Below are 24,557 nucleotides of genomic sequence, written 5' to 3'. Positions count from 1 at the left end.
CTCCATTTCTTCTCCTTCTATTTGCCAGGAGGTGATGGGACCAGTGGCCATGATCTTCGTTTTTTTGATGTTGAGCTTCAGACCATATTTTGTGCTCTCCTCTTTCACTCTCATTAAAAGGTTCTTTAATTTCTCCTCACTTTCTGCCACCAAGGTTGTGTCATCTGCATATCTGAGGTTGTTGATATTTCTTCCGGCAATCTTAATTCTGCCTAGGGATTCATCCAGCCCAGCCTTTCGCATGATGAATTCTGCATATAAGTTAAATAAGCAGGGAGACAATATGCAGCCTTGTCGTACTCCTTTCCCAATTTTGAACCAATCAGTTGTTCCATATCCAGTTCTAACTGTAGCTTCTTGTCCCACACGGAGATTTCTCAGGAGACAGATGAGGTGATCAGCCACTCCCATTTCTTAAAGAACTTGCCATAGTTTGCTGTGGTCGACACAGTCAAGGGCTTTTGCATAGTCAATGAAGCAGAAGTAGATGTCTTTCTGGAACTCTCTAGCTTTCTCCATAATCCAGTGCATGTTTGCAATTTGGTCTCTGGTTCCTCTGCCTCTTCTAAATCCAGCTGGCACTTCTGGAAGTTCTCGGTCCACATACTGCTTGAGCCTTCCTTGTAGAATTTTAAGCATAACCTTGCTAGCGTGTGAAATGAGTGCAATTGTGCGGTAGTTGGAGCATTCTTTGGCACTGCCCTTCTTTGGGATTGGGATGTAGACTGATCTTCTCCAATCCTCTGGCCACTGCTGAGTTTTCCAAACTTGCTGGCATATTGAGTGTAGCACCTTAACAGCATCATCTTTTAAAATTTTAAATAGTTCAGCTGGAATACCATCACTTCCACTGGCCTTGTTATTAGCAGTGCTTTCTAAGGCCCATTTGAATTCACTCTCCAGGATGTCTGACTCAAGGTCAGCAACCACACTACCTGGGGTGTACGAGCCATCCATATCTTTCTGGCATAATTCCTCCGTGTACTCTTGCCACCTCTTCTTGATGTCTTCTGCTTCTGTTAGTTCCTTTCCACTTTTGTCCTTTATTATGGTAATCTTTGTACGAAATGTTCCTTTCATATCTCCAGTTCTCTTGAACAGATCTCTTGTTCTTCCCATTCTGTTGTTTCCCTCTATTTCTTTGCATTGCTCGTTTAAGAAGGCCTTCTTGTCTCTCCTTGCTATTTTTTGGAAATCTGCATTCAATTTCCTGTATCTTTCACTATCTCCCTCGCATTTTGCTTGCCTTCTCTCTCCCGCTATTTGTAAGGCCTCATTGGACAGCCACTTTGCTTTCTTGCATTTCCTTTTCATTGGGATGGTTTTCATTGCTCCCTCCTGTATAATGTTGCGAGCCTCCATCCATAGTTCTTCAGGCACTCAGTGCACCAATATAAATCCTTAAACCTGTTTAAGTGATGTTTAAGGCACATCAAAGGGTTTTTATTGCTATTGCATTTTTACGGTCACATTATGCATTTTGTGTTTTTATGTTGTAAAGTGGCCTGTGATAGTCAGCTGAAGGGCAGTACATAAATTTAATAAAGAACAAAAAATAATCATTTTACGAACAATCCTCTCTCCAAGTATTTTTGTATAAAACATCAGCTGATGAGCACTGTTGCAATCTGTAATACCTTTAAAGTTTATTTTCAGATGCTGCATCAATGGGAAGAGAAAATCAAACAGCGGTGACAGAATTTATCTTCGCTGGATTTTCCAATTTCCCAGACCTGCAGGTTCCATTGTTTCTGGTGTTCTCTCTAATCTACCTGGTAACTTTGATCGCAAATGTAATCATCATCACTACGATACGGCTTGATCGCAGCCTCCACACCCCCATGTACTTCTTCCTCTCCATCCTCTCCTTCTCAGAAATCTGCTACTCACTTGTCATTATCCCCAATATGCTTGCAAATTTTCTGAGAGAGAAGAAGACTATTTCCTTCATTGGCTGTGCCACTCAGATGTGCATTTTCCTGGGCTTTGCATGCACAAATTGTATGCTTCTAGCAGTGATGGGGTATGACCGATATGTCTCCATATGCAAACCTTTACGTTATCAGATTTTGATGAATCAAAGTCTCTGCACGAAACTGGTGGCTTGTTCAGCAACAACTGGATTTCTTTTTTCCACCTCAGAGACTATAATCATATTTACTTTGCCTTTCTGTGGACCAAATGAACTTAAGCACTTTTTGTGTGATTTAGCACCTTTGCTTGAATTAGCCTGCGGCCGAAACTACATAGGAGAAATTGTCATTTTCATTATTTGTGTTTTGGTTGTAATTTGTGCATTCCTGTTCATCCTTCTCTCATACATTTTAATTGCAAACACTGTCTTGAAAATTCCCACAATGGCTGGGAAGCGTAAAGCCTTTTCCACTTGTGCCTCCCATCTTATCGTGGTCGTAGTGCACTTTGGGTGTGCTGGCATTATCTATTTAGGGCCCAAATCCAGTTACACGCTAGATCAGACTACTTTTATTACTGTCTCTTACACAATGGTGACTCCATTGTTGAACCCTTTAGTGTACAGCCTGAGAAACAAAGATGTCCAGATAGCGCTTAAGAAATCGCTTGGTAAAAGCTCCTGCACCCAAAGAATGTGAAAATTAAGCGTAATCCAGTTTGAAGAGGAATTATAAAACCCAACAAATACTGTATCTGTAGTTTAATGGACAAAGAACACCTCAAATAGTATTGTAGCTTTTTCTCATCTTTTAAAAAATTCATTTGTATATGAAATATTCACTTGGAAAAATGTGGCCTTGCTTTAGCAGTTACAAACAACTTTGGTTTTCTCTTTAGTACATCACTGGAAAATAAATTGGGTTGTGGGAATTTTCTCATAAATGAAACTGTAATCATTCAGCCCTGCAACAAAGGAAACTTTTCTAAAGATTACTGTTGTTTTCTCCCAAATCCTAGCCCACATTTTCTCTACCAATCATTCACACAGAACTATTTCAAGCTCATATAGTGCTGAGACTGAAGTGTCAAAATTGTTCTTGTTGAACAGCTGCCACCCGTATATTTTGGTTGTGTTCAGGTTAGGGTACATTTCTGTTTATCCTTGTGGAGGTAGCTTTTTCTGCCACTCCTTGTCCCCAGTAATGGCTATTTTTAAGGGGGAATCTTTTTTCAAAGTTGGAATTCTTGTAAACAAACACACTTAATTTCTGCTCTTTTGCTTTCATGTAGTATGTTCTGACATTTGCTTTTTATAAAGTGTTGGCAAGAATGTAATAATATATTGTACACAAAATGGAGTATTGCTATTTTTCAATATGCATTTATTTTAGCATATATATATATATATATAAAAATTTAAACCTGACACTTTAATTACTTTGAAAGCCATGCCCAAAGAAAGGCTATATCATATTATATTCCCATTACATAATCAGATATGCAATTGGATTGTTAATTTGCAGTGCTATCATGTCTGAGTGGACCCCTCACCCCCCGATTTTCCTGCATTGGACCACATAATGTTTTTGTCCTTCAGTTGGCATTCTAGAATAATGTAGCTGCCAGGCTGATTTTCCTTCTACCATAAAACACACAATATATCAAGAAAGGTCCAGCAAAATTCAGTAGTGTGGAAGGGGTTGGGTGCAGTTCTACTGTATGGTGTGGTTGGGATAGAATGGTCTGAGTGGTGTTCAACAATTTGTGAATTTCCAATTAATCTTCCATAAATTTTCCCATTGGGCCATGGTTACTGAATGGGCAAAATCCTGGGACCACCTCACCATTGCCACTGTTGCCTCCTCCTCCTTGACTGTCCAGTCAAGAAGGAGTCGATAAGTTTTGGAAAGAATTTTTCTTTTAGAATTTACAAGATCAGATTCGAATCGGGAAATTTCTGTTGAGAACCCCTTTTGTTTGTCAGTTTTAAATTTTTCAAATAACTGATGGTATTGGAACCAGTCTGAGATGTGTTCTCTTATTTCCTCAAAGTTTTTTAATGCCTTCTCTGGCATGTTAGATGTTTAGAGAGAGCAATGTCCCATAACCTTCCAAACCAACAATACCGGGATGGGGATCTGGATTTCCAGTGACTAGCAATGGAGATTTTAGCTGCTGCTTAGAACATAAATACAAGAGGATAGTGGTCAATGGTTGGGTTGTATTGCTTTCTAGAGAACGTAATGCCAAATCTGGATCCATTGCCAAGGGCTGACCCACAATAATAGGAATTATATTGAACACCTGCGTCCACAAGTCATTGAGAATGCAGATACTGCCATGAAATTATTTAGTACCTTCTGCAAAGGAAAAGGGGCTTAGCTTGGATTGTGGAGCATCAGTAATATATAATCTGTGAAAATATTCAGTTTATGCTCATCTCCTTGAACCCTGATGTCTTCAGTACCCTTGTGAGATGTTAGGTTTTGTGAGATGGAACTTTCCCTGCCTTTTTGACAATGGGTGTGGCTTACCCCAGAGCCAATTTGTCCTGTACGCTATTTTTATTTATTAAACAATATTCACAAACCACTTAATCAAAAAGACCGAAACAATCTGTAATATGCATCCTGATAAAAGAAAAAAATTGAAAACAAGTAGACATAATAAAATGTATCGATATAGAGATGAAGTCAACAGTTTTAGGGAAGAATGCACCCAATAAAATTACATGTATTGTTAATTATTTCTTGTAGATTTTAACAACTCCCATTGATAATAAAATGGTTGGTTTATTTTATGTTTTGAAATACCGTGGAGATAATATCTGGTGGGATTTATAATCATGTTTACATTGTTCCATGCTCAGTAGAAACATCATAAAAAGGATATTGTGGCAAATTGGTGTCATTTGGAAGAACTCAACATCCATCGTGCTTCCTCGTAAGTCTATTGTGGTTTGAGGTTCAGCAGCTTTGATTTGAATTCATTCATTCAGCCCTTCTGATGCTCTTGTTTTTGCCACTTTAAAGGGAAATAAGAACAATTTCAAAGCACCTGACTCTTTTTTATCTTGGGAACAAGATTCATACTCAATGGCAGATTTACTACTTTTCATGCAGAAGGGTTCAGATCCAATATTTTTCCAAAAGGGTATGAGGTAGCAGGACTGAGCAGGACTAGTGAAGACATCAACCTGAGACCCTGGAGAGGTGCTACAATTAGGAATAGACGCCAAATGTATGACTCTTTAAAAGGCAGCTTAAGATAGGAATGCTCCTCAATAAAATATTCTAGTGGTGTTCAGAGTTATGCCTTGTGAAGCTGTTAATTTTGCAATTGACAGGAATATTGTGAAGCCTCAAACTCTTCAGCTCACTTGCCTCTGTGCTCCTTCCTCAGTTTGTGGGCTGTAGCCAGACATTCATTCACAGTGGAATTACATCAATTAAAAGAATACATAATTTTAATCTATGGTGATGAACTATGCCAAAATGTTGTTTGATTGCTAAAATTTTAGTTCTATGGCAAATGCAGTTTTGTAAACTGGCTCTAATGCCTCACTAACTTGGGAAAAGACATTCCCAGGATTCCTCAAAAGGGAGATATCAGACATTCAACTCTGCAGTGTAGACTTATTGGTTAAGTGAATGTAATAATAATAGGGTGGCACAATTATGTTCTTGGTTGCACAACTGTTGTGCTAGGTTATGTCTACTGAGGCTGGTTCTACCATTCGACAAATGGAGGCGGCCTTTTCTCAGGCAGCTGTATGGAGTGATGTTTGTTCTTGTTCTTGTTTAGTTGTTTAGTCGTATCCGACTCTTCGTGACCCCATGGACCAGAGCACGCCAGGCACTCCTGTCTTCCACTGCCTCCTGCAGTTTGGTCAAACCTATGCTGGTAGCTTCAAGAACACTATCCAACCATCTCGTCCTCTGTCGTCCCCTTCTCCTTGTGCCCTCAACCTTCCCCAACATCAGGGTCTTTTCCAGGGAGTCTTCTCTTCTCATGAGGTTGCCAAAGTACTGGAGCCTCAGCTTCACGATCTGTCCTTCCAGTGAGCACTCAGGGCTGATTTCCTTCAGAATGGAGAGGTTTGATCTTCTTGCAGTCCATGGGACTCTCAAGAGTCTCCTCCAGCACCATAATTCAAAAGCATCAATTCTTCGGCGATCAGCCTTCTTTATGGTCCAGCTCTCACTTCCATACATCACTACTGGGAAAACCAGAGCTTTTACTATACGGACCTTTGTTGGCAAGGTGATGTCTCTGCTTTTTAAGATGCTGTCTAGGTTTGTCACTGCTTTTCTCCCAAGAAGCAGGCGTCTTTTAATTTCGTGGCTGCTGTCACCATCTGCAGTGATCATGGAGCCCAAGAAAGTAAAATCTCTCACTGCCTCCATTTCTTCCCCTACGATCTGCCAGGAGGTGATGGGACCAGTGGCCATGATCTTCGTTTTTTTGATGTTGAGCTTCAGACCATATTTTGTGCTCTCCTCTTTCACCCTCATTAAAAGGTTCTTTAATTTCTCCTCACTTTCTGCCACCAAGGTTGTGTCATCTGCATATCTGAGGTTGTTGATATTTCTTCCGGCAATCTTAATTCTGCCTAGGGATTCATCCAGCCCAGCCTTTCGCATGATGAATTCTGCATATAAGTTAAATAAGCAGGGAGACAATATGCAGCCTTGTCGTGCTCCATTCCCAATTTTGAACCAATCAGTTGTTCCATATCCAGTTCTAACTGTAGCTTCTTGTCCCACACGGAGATTTCTCAGGAGACCGATGAGGTGATCTGGCACTCCCATTTCTTAAAGAACTTGCCATAGTTTGCTGTGGTCGACACAGTCAAGGGCTTTTGCATAGTCAATGAAGCAGAAGTAGATGTCTTTCTGGAACTCTCTAGCTTTCTCCATAATCCAGTGCATGTTTGCAATTTGGTCTCTGGTTCCTCTGCCTCTTCTAAATCCAGCTGGCCCTTCTGGAAGTTCTCGGTCCACATACTGCTTGAGCCTTCCTTGTAGAATTTTAAGCATAACCTTGCTAGCGTGTGAAATGAGTGCAATTGTGCGGTAGTTGGAGCATTCTTTGGCACTGCCCTTCTTTGGGATTGGGATGTAGACTGATCTTCTCCAATCCTCTGGCCACTGCTGAGTTTTCCAAACTTGCTGGCATATTGAGTGTAGCACCTTAACAGCATCATCTTTTAAAATTTTAAATAGTTCAGCTGGAATACCATCACTTCCACTGGCCTTGTTATTAGCAGTGCTTTCTAAGGCCCATTTGAATTCACTCTCCAGGATGTCTGGCTCAAGGTCAGCAACCACACTACCTGGGGTGTACGAGCCATCCATATCTTTCTGGCATAATTCCTCCGTGTATTCTTGCCACCTCTTCTTGATGTCTTCTGCTTCTGTTAGGTCCTTTCCACTTTTGTCCTTTATTATGGTAATCTTTGTACGAAATGTTCCTTTTATATCTCCAATTCTCTTGAACAGATCTCTTGTTCTTCCCATTCTGTTGTTTCCCTCTATTTCTTTGCATTGCTCGTTTAAGAAGGCCTTCTTGTCTCTCCTTGCTATTTTTTGGAAATCTGCATTCAATTTCCTGTATCTTTCACTATCTCCCTCGCATTTTGCTTGCCTTCTCTCCCCCGCTATTTGTAAGGCCTCATTGGACAGCCACTTTGCTTTCTTGCATTTCCTTTTCATTGGGATGGTTTTCGTTGCTCCCTCCTGTATAATGTTGCGAGCCTCCATCCATAGTTCTTCAGGCACTCAGTGCACCAATATAAATCCTTAAACCTGTTTAAGTGATGTTTAAGGCACATCAAAGGGTTTTTATTGCTATTGCATTTTTACGGTCACATTATGCATTTTGTGTTTTTATGTTGTAAAGTGGCCTGTGATAGTCAGCTGAAGGGCAGTACATAAATTTAATAAAGAACAAAAAATAATCATTTTACGAACAATCCTCTCTCCAAGTATTTTTGTATAAAACATCAGCTGATGAGCACTGTTGCAATCTGTAATACCTTTAAAGTTTATTTTCAGATGCTGCATCAATGGGAAGAGAAAATCAAACAGCGGTGACAGAATTTATCTTCGCTGGATTTTCCAATTTCCCAGACCTGCAGGTTCCATTGTTTCTGGTGTTCTCTCTAATCTACCTGGTAACTTTGATCGCAAATGTAATCATCATCACTACGATACGGCTTGATCGCAGCCTCCACACCCCCATGTACTTCTTCCTCTCCATCCTCTCCTTCTCAGAAATCTGCTACTCACTTGTCATTATCCCCAATATGCTTGCAAATTTTCTGAGAGAGAAGAAGACTATTTCCTTCATTGGCTGTGCCACTCAGATGTGCATTTTCCTGGGCTTTGCATGCACAAATTGTATGCTTCTAGCAGTGATGGGGTATGACCGATATGTCTCCATATGCAAACCTTTACGTTATCAGATTTTGATGAATCAAAGTCTCTGCACGAAACTGGTGGCTTGTTCAGCAACAACTGGATTTCTTTTTTCCACCTCAGAGACTATAATCATATTTACTTTGCCTTTCTGTGGACCAAATGAACTTAAGCACTTTTTGTGTGATTTAGCACCTTTGCTTGAATTAGCCTGCGGCCGAAACTACATAGGAGAAATTGTCATTTTCATTATTTGTGTTTTGGTTGTAATTTGTGCATTCCTGTTCATCCTTCTCTCATACATTTTAATTGCAAACACTGTCTTGAAAATTCCCACAATGGCTGGGAAGCGTAAAGCCTTTTCCACTTGTGCCTCCCATCTTATCGTGGTCGTAGTGCACTTTGGGTGTGCTGGCATTATCTATTTAGGGCCCAAATCCAGTTACACGCTAGATCAGACTACTTTTATTACTGTCTCTTACACAATGGTGACTCCATTGTTGAACCCTTTAGTGTACAGCCTGAGAAACAAAGATGTCCAGATAGCGCTTAAGAAATCGCTTGGCAAAAGCTCCTGCACCCAAAGAATGTGAAAATTAAGCGTAATCCAGTTTGAAGAGGAATTATAAAACCCAACAAATACTGTATCTGTAGTTTAATGGACAAAGAACACCTCAAATAGTATTGTAGCTTTTTCTCATCTTTTAAAAAATTCATTTGTATATGAAATATTCACTTGGAAAAATGTGGCCTTGCTTTAGCAGTTACAAACAACCTTGGTTTTCTCTTTAGTACATCACTGGAAAATAAATTGGGTTGTGGGAATTTTCTCATAAATGAAACTGTAATCATTCAGCCCTGCAACAAAGGAAACTTTTCTAAAGATTACTGTTGTTTTCTCCCAAATCCTAGCCCACATTTTCTCTACCAATCATTCACACAGAACTATTTCAAGCTCATATAGTGCTGAGACTGAAGTGTCAAAACTGTTCTTGTTGAACAGCTGCCACCCGTATATTTTGGTTGTGTTCAGGTTAGGGTACATTTCTGTTTATCCTTGTGGAGGTAGCTTTTTCTGCCCCTCCTTGTCCCCAGTAATGGCTATTTTTAAGGGGGAATCTTTTTTTAAGTTGGATATCTTGTAACCAAACACACTTAATTTCTGCTCTTTTGCTTTCATGTAGTATGTTCTGACATTTGCTTTTTATAAAGTGTTGGCAAGAATGTAATAATATATTGTACACAAGATGGAGTATTGCCATTTTTCAATATGCATTTATTTTAGCATATATATATATATATATATATATATATATATATAATTTAAGCCTGACACTTTAATTACTTTCAAAGCCATGCCCAAAGAAAGGCTATATCATATTATATTCCCATTACATAATCAGATATGCATTTGGATCGTTAATTTGCAGTGCTATCATGTCTGAGTGGACCCCTCACCCCCCGATTTTCCTGCATTGGACCACATAATGTTTTTGTCCTTCAGTTGGCATTCTAGAATAATGTAGCTGCCAGGCTGATTTTCCTTCTACCATAAACACACAATATATCAAGAAAGGTCCAGCAAAATTCAGTAGTGTGGAAGGGGTTGGGTGCAGTTCTACTGTATGGTGTGGTTGGGATAGAATGGTCTGGATGGTGTTCAACAATTTGTGAATTTCCAATTGATCTTCCATAAATTTTCCCATTGGGCCATGGTTACTGAATGGCCAAAATCCTGGGACCACCTCACCATTGCCACTGTTGCCTCCTCCTCCTTGACTGTCCAGTCAAGAAGGAGTCGATAAGTTTTGGAAAGAATTTTTCTTTTAGAATTTACAAGATCAGATTCGAATCGGGAAATTTCTGTTGAGAACCCCTTTTGTTTGTCAGTTTTAAATTTTTCAAATAACTGATGGTATTGGAACCAGTCTGAGATGTGTTCCCTTATTTCCTCAAAGTTTTTTAATGCCTTCTCTGGCATGTTAGATGTTTAGAGAGAGCAATGTCCCATAACCTTCCAAACCAACAATACCGGGATGGGGATCTGGATTTCCAGTGACTAGCAATGGAGATTTTAGCTGCTGCTTAGAACATAAATACAAGAGGATAGTGGTCAATGGTTGGGTTGTATTGCTTTCTAGAGAACGTAATGCCAAATCTGGATCCATTGCCAAGGGTTGATCCACGATAATAAGAATTAGATTGAACACCTGGGTTCACAAGTCACTGAGAATGCAGATACTGCCACGAAATTATTTAGTACCTTCTGCAAAGGAAAAGGGGCTTAGCTTGGATTGTGGAGCATCAGTAATATATAATCTGTGAAAATATTCAGTTTATGCTCATCTCCTTGAACCCTGATGTCTTCAGTACCCTTGTGAGATGTTAGGTTTTGTGAGATGGAACTTTCCCTGCCTTTTTGACAATGGGTGTGGCTTACCCCAGAGCCAATTTGTACTGTACGCTATTTTTATTTATTAAACAATATTCACAAACCACTTAATCAAAAAGACCGAAACAATCTGTAATATGCATCCTGATAAAAGAAAAAAATTGAAAACAAGTAGACATAATAAAATGTATCGATATAGAGATGAAGTCAACAGTTTTAGGGAAGAATGCACCCAATAAAATTACATGTATTGTTAATTATTTCTTGTAGATTTTAACAACTCCCATTGATAATAAAATGGTTGGTTTATTTTGTGTTTTGAAATACCGTGGAGATAATATCTGGTGGGATTTATAATCATGTTTACATTGTTCCATGCTCAGTAGAAACATCATAAAAAGGATATTGTGGCAAATTGGTGTCATTTGGAAGAACTCAACATCCATCGTGCTTCCTTGTAAGTCTATTGTGGTTTGAGGTTCTGCAGCTTTGATTTGAATTCATTCATTCAGCCCTTCTGATGCTCTTGTTTTTGCCACTTTAAAGGGAAATAAGAACAATTTCAAAGCACCTGACTCCTTTTTATCTTGGGAACAAGATTCATACTCAATGGCAGATTTACTACTTTTCATGCAGAAGGCTGCAGATCCAATATTTTTCCAAAAGGGTATGAGGTAGCAGGACTAGTGAAGACATCAACCTGAGACCCTGGAGAGGTGCTACAATTTGGAATAGACACCAAATGTATGACTCTTTAAAAGGCAGCTTAAGATAGGAATGCTCCTCAATAAAATATTCTAGTGGTGTTCAGAGTTATGCCTTGTGAAGCTGTTAATTTTGCAATTGACAGGAATATTGTGAAGCCTCAAACTCTTCAGCTCACTTGCCTCTGTGCTCCTTCATCAGTTTGTGGGCTGTAGCCAGACATTCATTCACAGTGGAATTACATCAATTAAAAGAATACATAATTTTAATCTATGGTGATGAACTATGCCAAAATGTTGTTTGATTGCTAAAATTTTAGTTCTATGGCAAATGCAGTTTTGTAAACTGGCTCTAATGCCTCACTAACTTGGGAAAAGACATTCCCAGGATTCCTCAAAAGGGAGATATCAGACATTCAACTCTGCAGTGTAGACTTATTGGTTAAGTGAATGTAATAATACGTCTATAGGGTGGCACAATTATGTTCTTGGTTGCACAACTGTTGTGCTAGGTTATGTCTACTGAGGCTGGTTCTACCATTGGACAAATGGAGGCGGCCTTTTCTCAGGCAGCTGTATGGAGTGATGTTTGTTCTTGTTGTTGTTTAGTTGTTTAGTCGTATCCGACTCTTCGTGACCCCATGGACCAGAGCACGCCAGGCACTCCTGTCTTCCACTGCCTCCTGCAGTTTGGTCAAACCCATGCTGGTAGCTTTAAGAACACTATCCAACCATCTCGTCCTCTGTCGTCCCCTTCTCCTTGTGCCCTCAACCTTCCCCAACATCAGGGTCTTTTCCAGGGAGTCTTCTCTTCTCATGAGGTTGCCAAAGTACTGGAGCCTCAGCTTCACGATCTGTCCTTCCAGTGAGCACTCAGGGCTGATTTCCTTCAGAATGGATAGGTTCGATCTTCTTGCAGTCCATGGGACTCTCAAGAGTCTCCTCCAGCACCATAATTCAAAAGCATCAATTCTTCGGCGATCAGCCTTCTTTATGGTCCAGCTCTCACTTCCATACATCACTACTGGGAAAACCAGAGCTTTTACTATACGGACATTTGTTGGCAAGGTGATGTCTCTGCTTTTTAAGATGCTGTCTAGGTTTGTCATTGTTTTTCTTCCAAGAAGCAGGCGTCTTTTAATTTTGTGGCTGCTATCACCATCTGCAGTGATCATGGAGCCCAAGAATGTAAAATCTCTCACTGCCTCCATTTCTTCTCCTTCTATTTGCCAGGAGGTGATGGGACCAGTGGCCATGATCTTCGTTTTTTTGATGTTGAGCTTCAGACCATATTTTGCGCTCTCCTCTTTCACCCTCATTAAAAGGTTCTTTAATTTCTCCTCACTTTCTGCCACCAAGGTTGTGTCATCTGCATATCTGAGGTTGTTGATATTTCTTCCGGCAATCTTAATTCTGCCTAGGGATTCATCCAGCCCAGCCTTTCGCATGATGAATTCTGCATATAAGTTAAATAAGCAGGGAGACAATATGCAGCCTTGTCGTACTCCTTTCCCAATTTTGAACCAATCAGTTGTTCCATATCCAGTTCGAACTATAGCTTCTTGTCCCACATAGAGATTTCTCAGGAGACAGATGAGGTGATCTGGCACTCCCATTTCTTTAAGAACTTGCCATAGTTTGCTGTGGTTGTCGACACAGTCAAGGGCTTTTGCATAGTCAATGAAGCAGAAGTAGATGTCTTTCTGAAACTCTCTAGCTTTCTCCATAATCCAGTGCATGTTTGCAATTTTGTCTCTGGTTCCTCTGCCTCTTCTAAATCCAGCTGGCACTTCTGGAAGTTCTCGGTCCACATACTGCTTGAGCCTTCCTTGCAGAATTTTAAGCATAACCTTGCTAGCGTGTGAAATGAGTGCGATTGTGCGGTAACTGGAGCATTCTTTGGCACTGCCCTTCTTTGGGATTGGGATGTAGACTGATCTTCTCCAATCCTCTGGCCACTGCTGAGTTTTCCAAATTTGCTGGCATATTGAGTGTAGCACCTTAACAACATCATCTTTTAAAATTTTAAATAGTTCAGCTGGAATACCATCACTTCCACTGGCCTTGTTATTAGCAGTGCTTTCTAAGGCCCATTTGACTTCACTCTCCAGGATGTCTGACTCAAGGTCAGCAACCACACTACCTGGGGTGTACGAGCCATCCATATCTTTCTGGCATAATTACTCCATGTATTCTTGCCACCTCTTCTTGATGTCTTCTGCTTCTGTTAGGTCCTTACCACTTTTGTCCTTTATTATGGTAATCTTTGTACAAAATGATCCTTTCATATATCAAATTCTCTTGAACAGATCTCTGGTTCTTCCCATTCTGTTGCTTTCCTCTATTTCTTTGCATTGCTCGTTTAAGAAGGCCTTCTTGTCTCTCCTTGCTATTTTTTGGAAATCTGCATTCAATTTTCTGTATCTTTCACTGTCTCCCTCACATTTTGCTCGCATTCTTTCCCCCGCTATTTGTAAGGCCTCATTAGACAGCCACTTTGGTTCTTGCATTTCCTTTTCATTGGGATGGTTTTAGCTGCTGCCTCCTGTATAATGTTACGAGCCTCCATCCATAGTTCTTCAGGCACTCTGCCCACCAAATCTAAATCCTTAAACCTGTTTAAGTGATGTTTAAGGCACATCAAAGGGTTTTTATTGCTATTGCATTTTTACGGTCACATTATGCATTTTGTGTTTTTATGTTGTTTTATGTGGCCTGTGATAGTCAGCTGAAGGGCGGTACATAAATTTAATAAAGAACAAAAAATAAATAATTATTTTATGAACAAGCCTCTCCCCAAGTATTTTTGTATAAAACATCAGCTCATGAGTACTGTTGAAATCTGTAATACCTTTAAAGTTTATTTTCAGATGCAGCATCAATGGGAAGAGAAAATCAAACAGTGGTGACAGAATTTATCCTTGCTGGATTTTCTAATTTCCCAGACCTGAAGATTCCGTTGTTTCTGGTGTTCTCTCTAATCTACCTGGTAACTTTGATCGCAAATATAATCATCATCACTACGATACGGCTTAACCGCAGCCTCCACATCCCCATGTACTTCTTCCTCTCCATCCTCTCCTTTTCAGAAATCTGCTACTCACTTGTCATTATCCCCAATATGCTTGCAAATCTTCTAAGAGAAAAGAAGACCATTTCCTTCATTGGCTGTGCTACTCAGATGTTCCTTTTCCTGGGCTTGGCAGGCACAAATTGTATGCTTCTAGCAGTGATGGGGTATGACCGATATGTCTCCATATGCAAACCTTTACGTTATCAGATTTTGATGAATCAAAGACTCTGCACCAAGCTGGTGGCTTGTTCAATATCACTTGCATTTATTTTTTCTATATCAGAGACCATTATCATATTTAACTTGCCTTTCTGTGGACGAAATAAAGTTAAGCACTTCTTTTGCGATTTAGCACCTTTGCTTGAATTAGCCTGCGGCCGAAACTACATAGGTGAAATTGTCATTTTCATTATTTGTGTTTTGGTTGTGATTTCTTCATTCTTGTTCATCCTTCTCTCGTACATTTTAATTGCAAACACTGTCTTGAAAATCCCCACAATGGCTGGGAAGCGTAAAGCCTTTTCCACTTGTGCCTCCCATCTTATTGTGGTCGTAGTGCACTTTGGTTGTGCTGGCATTATCTATTTAGGGCCCAAATCCAGTTACACGCTAGATGAGACTATTTTTATTTCTGTCTCTTACACAATGGTGACTCCCTTATTGAACCCCTTGGTGTACAGCCTGAGAAACAAAGATGTCCAAACAGCGCTTAAGAAATCACTTGGCAAAAGCTCCTGCACCCAAAGAATGTGAAAATTAAGCCTTATCCACTTTGAAGAGGAATTATGAAACCCAACAAATACTGTATCTGTTGTTTAATGGACAAAGAACTCCTCAAATAGTATTGTAGCTTTTTCTCATCGTTTTAAAAATTCATTTGTATGTGGAATATTCATTTGGAAAAATGTGGCCTTGCTTTAGCATTTAGAAACAACTTTGATTTTCTCTTTAGTACATCACTGGAAAATAAATTGGGTTGTGGGAATTTTCTTATAAATGAACCTGTAATCATTCAGCCCTGCAACAAAGGAAACTTTTCTAAAGATTATTGTTGTTTTCTCCCAAATCCTAGCCCACATTTTCTCTACCATTCACGCAGAACTATTTCAAGCTCATATAGTGCTGAGACTGAAGTGACAAAATTGTTCTTGTTGAATGGCTGGTACCCGTATACAGTGGTACCTCGGGTTACATACGCTTCAGGTTACAGACGCTTTAGGTTACAGACTCCGCTGATCCAGAAATAGTACCCCGGGTTAAGAACTTTGCTTCAGGATGAGAACTGAATCGCGCGGCAGCGGCGCAGCAGCCCCATTTGCTAAAGTGGTGCTTCAGGATAAGAACAGTTTCAGGTTAAGAACCTACCTCCGGAATGAATTAAGTACTGTATTTTTCGCTCTATAAGACACACCAGACCATAAGACACACCTAGTTTTTGGAGGAGGAAAACAAGAAAAAAAATATTCTGAATCCCATAAGCCAGGACAGCAAGTGGGATCACAGCTTGCTGTCCTGGCTTATGGGATAGCAGCGCGCAGCTTCTCTCGGGCAGCGGCATGAATTCTCCCCCTGCCCAGGTCCCTGGCTGGTACCTGTATATTTCTTTTGGGGTCAGTTTGGGGTACGTATCTGTTTATCTTTGTGGATGTGGCTTTTTCTGCCCTTCCTTGTCCCCTGTGATGGTATTTTTTAAGGAGGGAATCTGCTTTTTCATCACCATCAAACCTTTTACTGGCATCACATACAAACATTCATAGCTAACACTGGGCAAGATTTTTTACTTTTTGAATGTTGTCTAGATTTCTACAACTGATTTGGGGTATTTTTGCACTGCTGAATCAGGAAATGGCACCCATTTCTCTCCATCAGGTCAGGTTTACTGTAAACTGAATGGTGGGCATTGATAAAGGTAAGTACCCGTAAATTGCATGTTGCTTCACCATTTTTCAAACTTCAGGGCTTGAACTTCCGTTTCTTGGAACTCCTGGAATGCTCAGCGGCAGGGAGGTCTCTCTTCAGAGTCCAACAGTAGTCAGGCATCATGACTGCGTCCCAGCTACCCTGATACCTGGTCTCCATCTCTTTCATGTCCTGATAGAATCTCTCCCCCTGCTCATCACTCATTGAACCCAGGTTCTCAGGAAACTGGTCCATATGTGAAAATAGGTAGTGCATCTTGACGCTCATGTTGCAGCCCAGGTTTCTGAAAGCAGTCAGCATGTTGTTGACAAGTTCTGTGTAGTTTCTGGCCTTATTGTTGCCAAGAAAGTTCTTCACTACCAGAACAAATGCCTTCCACACTTCCAGTTCCACTTCTTTCATTGAGTTTCTGAACTCTGGATCTCTGATGAGCTGACAGATCTGAGGACCGTCAAGGATGCCAACTTTCAACTTCTCCAATCCTGGAAAAGCCTGGCACAAGTAAGTGAAGCAGTCACCATCCTTGTCCAGAGCCTTGGTGAACTGCTTGATTAAGCCGAGCTTGATGTGCAGCGGTGGGAAGAGTATTCTGTCTCTGTCCACCAGAGGGTTGTTGATGACGTTCCTTTCTTTGCAAGGCACCAATTCCTCCCGCACAGGCCAGTTCTTCTTCGTGTAATGCTGAGCACGGTCCCTACTATCCCACATGCACAGAAAATATGGGTACTTGGTGAAGCCAGACTGTTGTCCCAACAAAAAGTTCACCATCTTCAGGTCAACACAAATAAACCACTTATGCTGATCATAACCAATTTTCTCCAGCACATACTTCACCGCTTCATAGTTTTCCTTCAGTGTACTCGAGTGAGCCAGGGGTATAGAGGTAAACTGGTTGCCGTTGTGTAGCAGAACACATTTCAGTGATCGCTTGCTGCTATCAATGAACAGTCTCCAATCTTTGGGTTCATATTGTGGCACTCCAAGCTTGAGCAGAAGCTGCACAATATCTGCACAGTACACCAAGTCCTTCTCTTCCGAGAAAAAACGGAGGTACTCTTGATGCCTGTTGCGGAAGAAGCTGATGCAAGCACTGTCAGAGAGGAGGTTTTTTTCCTTCAATCTGGATGCCAACAGTTCGGCAGAGTCCTTTGACAAGCTCAGGTCGCGAACTAGATCATTCAACTCCTTTTGGGAAAATGGATGTGGAGCATCATCTTCAAGAACCACTTCTTCTTCTTCATGTCCTTCAACACTGGAGGCATCTTCGTCACTAATGTCAGGAAGTTCTCCGAAGATAGGCACTGGAATTTCATCACAATGAGCTACAGGACGACGTGCTGATTGAAGATCAGGATACTTGAGGCTGCTCCGGTTCTTTCTGTTGATCCCAGCCGCACCAATTTATGGAAGATTTTGAGGTTTTGTGACTTCAAACTGATCCCTTTTCGACATAATCACCCAGAACTATCGGACCTGAATACTTCTTGTAATTAAAATAATCATTTCCAATCAAAACAATTATTCGACATGGCATTTTACCCCCACCAACTTCTTCTAAAATGCTCCACACAAGCGTACATGTGAACAAAAACGTAAAAAAAAAAAGACATGTGGCCATAGCTCAAAAACGTGACCCGATTGAGCAAAACCAATGTGATGGGTTGAAACCTCCATAGGCTTCAGACGAGGCCACGCTCCCCGGAATACTTTACCGGACTACCCTTCAAAATTTAGGGGAGGTGATGGCGCTCCCCCCCCCAACACATCTACATAACAATACCCCTACCAATGCCTAACCGCCAAAACCAAAGAAGTTGTGACGAGAGGGAGATCCCGGGCTGTGCTTGCCTTAAATGAGGCAAGCCACACCCCCTGAGCCAGCCGATTGGCTGGCCCGGGGATGATGCGGCCCAAGGATTCCCCTGATTGTGCGGGGCTGGAAGCCAGCCTCCGCACGCGTGTTGGGGTGTGAAGCGCGCACCACCACCACCTCCTCCTGAGGTTGGAAGTGGCTTTGTCCTTCAGTTAGTATTCCAGAACAATGTAGCTGCCAGGCTGATTTTCCTTCTCTCAAAAATATGAAATATCTGAAGAAAGGTCCAACCTGATTCAGTAGTGTGGAAGAGGGTTGGCTGCAACTCTACTGTGTGGTGTGGTTGGGAGGGAATGGTCTGAATGGTGTCCATTTTTCAGCAACTTTTCCTCACTTCAGTCTGAGCAGAGCAAGCAAGTTGTTATCTGGGGAGAATGGGAATGGCAGGCAGTATTGAAAGAAGTTACTGGATTAATTGGTGTGTGTATTTGTGTCTTTGTGTGTCAAGGAGGACTTCAAGGAGCAAAGACAGGCTCTGGTGGATTGAGCTGATGAGACCAATAGTGGCTTCAACAGCCAAGAAGGTCGTTTCTGCCAGAAGAGTTTCTTTATAGCTGGAAGTGTGAGGGCCTGGGCCTTGCCCCCTAGGCCAGCTGGTAAAGGCTTTGTAAGGGAGCAGGCCTTGCTGTCCTCACCACAGCCGACGGAGACCCTTGGGTCCTTTTCAACTCTAAGATGCTATGGTTCCAACAACAACAATGGGGAAAAAGAAGCATTCATGCAATGCTGCTCAAAACGTAGATGCCGAAGACAGTTGTTTACCATATAATATCAACTGTGAGTGACAAAACTTCTCCATATGTTTATTTGAGCTATGGGACGGTTGATGCTTGTTTGGCTCAGCATTGCCAAAGGATAGAAAGAGCTACCAAATGGAATAGAAACAGCCTGTTTTCGTCTCCCCGCCGCTAAGCCCTCTCTGACATGTTAGATGTTCAGAAAGCGCGATGTCCCATAACCTTCCTTAACCAATGATCACGGGATGGGGATCTGGATTTCCAGTGACTAGCAATGGAGATTTTAGCCGCTGCTTAGAACATAAATACAAGAGGATAGTGGTCAATGGTTGGGTTGTATTGCTTTCTAGAGAAAGTAATGCCAAATCTGGATCCATTGCCAAGGGTTGACCCGCAATAATAGGAATTAGATTGAACACCTGGGTCCAGAAGTCATTGAGAATGCAGATACTGCCATGAAATTATTTAGTATCCTCTGCAAAGGAAAAGGGGCTTAGTTTGGATTGTGGAGCATCAGTAATATATAGTCTGTGAAAATATTCAGTTTATGCTCATCTCCTTGAACCCTGATGTCTTCAGTACCCTTGTGAGATGTTAGGTTTCATGAGATGGAACTTTCCCTGCCTTTTTGACGATGGGTGTGGCTTAACCCAGAGCCATTTGTCCTGTACGCTATTTTCATCTATTAAACAATATTCACAAACCACTTAATCAGAAAGACCGAAACAATCTGTAATATGCATCATGATAAAAGAAAAAATGGAAAACAAGTAGGCATAATAAAATGTATCAATATAGAGATGAAGTAAAGAGTTTTAGGAAAAAATGCACCCAATAAAATTACATGTATTGTTAATTATTTCTTGTAGATTTTAACAACTCCCATTGATAATAAGATGGTTGGTTTATTTTATGTTTTGAAATACCATGGAGATAATATCTGGTGGGATTTATAATCATGTTTACATTGTTCCATGCTCAGTAGAAACATCATAAAAAGGATATTGTGGCAAACTGCTGTCATTTGGAAGAACTCAACATCCATCGTGCTTCCTTGTAAGTCTATTGCTGTTTGAGGTTCTGAAGCTTTGTTTTGAATTCATTCATTCAGCCCTTCAGATGCTCTTGTCCAGGGATCAGCAATCATTTTCAGCAGGGGGCCAGTCCACTGTCCATCAGACCTTGTGGTGGGCCAGACTATATTTTTTTGGGGGGGAGGGGATGAACAAATTCCTATGCCGCACATATAATCCAGAGATGCATTTTAAATAAAAGCATACATTCTGCTCCTGTAAAAACATGCTGATTCCCAGACTGTCTAAGGGCCAGATTTAGAAGGCAATTGGGCTGGATCTGGCCCCTTGGCCTTAGTCTGCCTACCCATGCTCTTGTCTATGCCACTTTAAAGGTAAATAAGAACAATTTCAAAGCACCTGACTCTTTTTTATCTTGGCCACAAGATTCATACTCAATGGCAGAGTTACTGTTTTTCATGCACAATGCTCCAGATCCAATATTTTCCTGAAGGAGTATGAGGTAGCATAGCAGGACTTGTGAAGACGCTGCAGAGGTGCTACAATTTGGAATAGACACTGACTGCATGACTGTTTAAAAGGCAGGTTAAGATAGGCATGCTCCTCAATAAAATATTCTAGTGGTCTTAATTTTTCAATTGACAGGAATATTGTGAAGCCTCAAACTCTTCAGCTCACTTGCCTCTGTGCTCCTTCATCAGTTTGTGGGCTGTAGCCAGACATTCATTCACAGTGGAATTACATCAATTATAAGAATACAGAATTGTAATCTATGGTGATGAGCTATGCCAAGATGTTGTTTGATTGCTAAAATTTTAGTTCGATGGAAAATACAGTTTTGTAAACTGGCTCTATTGCCTCACTAAGTTGGGAGCAGACATTCCCAGGATTCCTCGAAAGGGAGATATCAGACATTCAACTCTGCAGTGTAGACGTGTTGGTAAAGTGAATGTCATAAAAGGTCTATTATTTTGCTGGTTGCACAACTGTTGTGCTAGGTTCGGTCTACTAAGGCCGGTTCTACCATTGGGCAAATGGAGGTGGCCTTTTCTCAGGCAGCTGTATAGTGTGCTGTTTAAGGCACATCAAATGGTTTGTTATTGCTATTGCATTTTTACTGTCACATTATGCATTTTGTGTTTTTATGTTGTTTTATGTGGCCTGTGATAGTCAGCTGAAGGGCAGTACATAAATTTAATAAAGAACAAAAAATAAATAATCATTTTATGAACAAGCCTGTCCCAAAGTATTTTTGTAAAGAGCATCAGCAGACAAGCACTGTTGAAATCGTTAACATCTTTAAAGTTCATTTTCAGATTCTACATCAATGGGAAGAAAAAATCAAACAATAGTGACAGAGTTTATCCTTATTGGGTTTTCCAATTTCCCAGACCTGCAGGTTATGTTGTTTCTGGTGTTCTCTCTTATGTACCTGATAACTTTGATGGGAAATATAATCATCATCACTACGATACGGCTTGATCGCAGCCTCCACATCCCCATGTACTTCTTTCTCTCCATCCTCTCCTTCTCAGAAATCTGCTACTCACTTGTCATTATCCCCAATATGCTTGCAAATCTTCTAAGAGAAAAGAAGACCATTTCCTTCATTGGCTGTGCTACTCAGATGTGCATTTTCCTGGGCTTTGGGTGCACAAATTGTATGCTTCTAGCAGTGATGGGGTATGACCGATATGTCTCCATATGCAAACCTTTACGTTATCAGATTTTGATGAATCAAAGACTCTGCACCAAACTGGTGGCTTGTTCAGCAACAACTGGATTTCTTTTTTCCACCTCAGAGACTATAATCATATTTACCTTGCCTTTCTGTGGACCAAATAAACTTAAGCACTTCTTTTGTGATTTATCACCTTTGCTTGAATTAGCCTGTGGCCGAAACTACATCGGGGAAATTGTCATTACCATTATTTCTTTTTTGGTTGTAATTTGTTCATTCCTGTTCATCCTTCTCTCATACATTTTAATTGCAAACACTGTCTTGAAAATTCCCACAACGGCTGGGAAGCATAAAGCCTTTTCCACTTGTGCCTCCCATCTTATCGTGGTCGTAGTGCACTTTGGGTGTGCTGGCATTATCTATTTAAGGCCCAAATCTAGTTACACACTAGATGAGACTACTTTTATTTCTGTCTCTTACACAATGGTGACTCCCTTATTGAACCCCTTGGTTTACAGCCTGAGAAACAAAGATGTTCAAATAGCACTTAAGAAATCGCTTGGCAAAAGCTCCTGCACCCAAAGAATCTGAAAATTAAGCGTTATCCACTTTGAAGAGGAATTATGAAACCCAACAAATGCTGTATCTGTAGTTTAATGGACAAAGAACACCTCAAATAGTATTGTAGCTTTTTCTCATCTTTTTAAAAATTCATTTGTATATGAAATATTCACTTGGAAAAATGTGGCCTTGCTTTAGCATTTACAAACAACTTTGATTTTCTCTGTAGTAAATCACTGGAAAATAAATTGGGTTGTGGGAATTTTCTCATAAATGAACCTGTAATCATTCAGCTCTGCAACAAATGAAACATTTCGAAAGATGACTGTTGTTTTCTCCCAAATCTTAGCCCTCATTTTCACTACCAAACATTCCGGCAGAACTATTTCAAGTTCATATAGTGCTGAGACTGAAGTGTCAAAATATTTATTGTTGAATGGCTGGTACCCGTATATTTCGGTTGGGGTCCATTTCTGCCTATCTTTGTGGAGGTGGCTTTTTCTGTTTATCCTTGTCCCCAGTAATTGCTATTTTTAAAGAGGGGATCATATCTGTTGCTTTTTCAAAGGTTGGAATTTATGTAACCAAACACACTTGATTTCTGCTCTTTTGCCTTCATATGTTTTTTTTTCTGACATTTGCTTTCTGTAACGTGTTGGCAAGGACATAACAATATATTGTATACAAAATAGAGCATTGTAATTTCTCAATATGCATTTATTTAGCATTCATATTCATATAATTTAAACCTCAAACTTTAATTTCTTTCAGAACCATGCCCAAAGAAAGGCTATACCAGTGGTGGAGAACCCATTGCACCCCATGCGAGGGGGGGGTGGGCAGTTCAGCTTAGGAGCACGGCCTTCAGGTGGTGCAGGGGCTCTCAGATGCAGCTTTTGGGCTGCCTCCACCTTCCCCAACCTCAGCAACTATTAGCCTGGCTGCCTTCAGGTTGCAGAGGATCTGATGCGGAGGTGGGAGCTCGTTAAACGACTCCCTTGAGGGGAGTGCAGCCACAAACCCCTCAATGGAAAGTGTGATGGAGCCTGCACCTCCCCAGCTGAGCAGCCCCGATCCAGCTCCTGTTCCCGTGCAAGCAGCAACGCTCCTTAGCAGAGCAGCCTGATCCCACTTGCACTTGCCTGCAAGCAGGAGCAGGCTGGAGGGGGTGTGGCACCAACATCCCTTGCCTGCTCACTTGCCGCCCCGGCCCAGCCTTCCCTCACTCAGCACCGGGGCTGCAGGAGTTGGAGGGGGTAGTTGCTGTTGTGGCGGCAGTGGCGGAGGGACTCAGCGCTGGAGGGTGGCAGAGGCCTACTTGCTTGCCGCCCAGCCCGCCTTCCCTCACTCTCATAACAGAAGTGTGGCACTCAAAGTAGAAGTTATACTCAGAACAGAGCATGTTCCGCTTCCGAAAAAGGTTTGAAAACCAGAACACTCATTTCCGGGTTTGAAGTGTTCGGGTTCCAAGTAGTTTGAGAACTAAGCTGTTCGAAAACTGAGGCACCACTGTATTGCTCCACTCTCTCTCCACACAGGTGCGCCACCCTTCCCTTCTAAACTAAAGCCTCAGTATTCAGGTTAAATTGCCGTGTTGGCACTTCGCGATAAATAAGTGTGCTTGGGGTTGCAGTTTGGGCACCCGGTCTCTAAAAGGTTCGCCATCACTGCCATATGGAATTGAACTTCTGCATGCAGAGCATGTGCTCCACCAAAGAGTTATGACCCAGAGCTACAGGGGTGAGGGCGGCTAGCCAGGTTTTTTAAGGCCTCCAGGGGAGCGCCATTAAGACTCCCAACATATTTGTATGTGTGCGCGCAAATGTTCATGGGGAGGTGCCAAACTGGGTCTTTGACCCAGGGGAAATAAAGCCTAGTTTCTCCCATGCTTAAACATAAAATAAGATTCCAGTCCTCACAGTCCCAAAGGGTTGATTTAAATGAGAACACAGGATGCTGTCTTCTACTGACTCAAACCACATTGGCTCATCTAGCTCAGTATGGTCAACACTGACTGTCACGGTCTGGTTTACGGGCGGTCAAAGGATGTCAGGACCAGGGGCAAGATGGCGGGGTGGGACAGGAACGGGAGTCCGGAAGCCAAGGGTCTGAGGGTCAGAGAGCCGGGAGTCCAGAAGCCAAGGCTCCGAGGGTCAGGAAACCAGGAGTCAAGGAGCCAAGGGTCTGAGGATCAGGAAGCAAGGAGTCAAGAAGCCAAATGTAGCAAGGCAGGAAGCGTGTTGCTGTGG

The 24,557-nt window shown here is 41.4% G+C and overlaps 4 protein-coding genes and 1 long non-coding RNA gene across 10 annotated transcripts in view; 4 read left to right on the top strand and 1 right to left on the bottom strand.

Annotated features, from left to right (window-relative positions):
- The window catches only part of LOC307206583, a 74,736-nt gene that overhangs the window by 45,888 nt on the left and 4,291 nt on the right, over positions 1–24,557 (bottom strand). For 2 of the 6 annotated variants that reach the window (XR_013834383.1, XR_013834384.1), the window contains exon 3: positions 18,096–18,660. The exons of 3 other annotated variants lie outside the window; for them this stretch is intronic. This is a non-coding gene — a long non-coding RNA (uncharacterized lncRNA). Of the gene's footprint in view, positions 1–18,095; positions 18,661–24,557 lie in introns of those variants that run through there. One more of the 6 variants, XR_013834381.1, reaches the window with a different exon arrangement.
- Positions 1,592–3,256, top strand: LOC307206441 (olfactory receptor 10T2-like). Its single transcript, XM_079959726.1, has one exon. It carries the CDS (start codon positions 1,668–1,670, stop codon positions 2,610–2,612), a length of 945 nt encoding a protein of 314 aa, XP_079815852.1. The 5' UTR covers positions 1,592–1,667; the 3' UTR covers positions 2,613–3,256.
- On the top strand, positions 7,906–9,024 carry LOC307206166 (olfactory receptor 10T2-like). Its single transcript, XM_079958969.1, has one exon. It carries the CDS (start codon positions 7,982–7,984, stop codon positions 8,924–8,926), a length of 945 nt encoding a protein of 314 aa, XP_079815095.1. The 5' UTR covers positions 7,906–7,981; the 3' UTR covers positions 8,927–9,024.
- LOC307206442 (olfactory receptor 10T2-like) lies at positions 13,978–16,251 on the top strand. Its single transcript, XM_079959727.1, has one exon. The coding sequence runs from the start codon at positions 14,311–14,313 to the stop codon at positions 15,253–15,255; it is 945 nt and encodes a 314-aa protein (XP_079815853.1). The 5' UTR covers positions 13,978–14,310; the 3' UTR covers positions 15,256–16,251.
- On the top strand, positions 20,759–24,039 carry LOC307206440 (olfactory receptor 10T2-like). Its single transcript, XM_079959725.1, has one exon. The coding sequence runs from the start codon at positions 21,394–21,396 to the stop codon at positions 22,336–22,338; it is 945 nt and encodes a 314-aa protein (XP_079815851.1). The 5' UTR covers positions 20,759–21,393; the 3' UTR covers positions 22,339–24,039.

This window comes from Podarcis cretensis, assembly GCF_951804945.1.
Source record: "Podarcis cretensis genome assembly, chromosome: 17".
Classification (NCBI taxonomy): Eukaryota; Metazoa; Chordata; class Lepidosauria; order Squamata; family Lacertidae; genus Podarcis; species Podarcis cretensis.
This window is presented reverse-complemented; position numbering and strand designations above follow the sequence as displayed.

What these genes read in the sequence shown, in the direction of transcription:
- LOC307206441 (XM_079959726.1), top strand. Translation starts at nt 1,668, where the DNA reads ATGGGAAGAGAAAATCAAACAGCGGTGACAGAATTTATCTTCGCTGGA.
- LOC307206166 (XM_079958969.1), top strand. Translation starts at nt 7,982, where the DNA reads ATGGGAAGAGAAAATCAAACAGCGGTGACAGAATTTATCTTCGCTGGA.
- LOC307206442 (XM_079959727.1), top strand. Translation starts at nt 14,311, where the DNA reads ATGGGAAGAGAAAATCAAACAGTGGTGACAGAATTTATCCTTGCTGGA.
- LOC307206440 (XM_079959725.1), top strand. Translation starts at nt 21,394, where the DNA reads ATGGGAAGAAAAAATCAAACAATAGTGACAGAGTTTATCCTTATTGGG.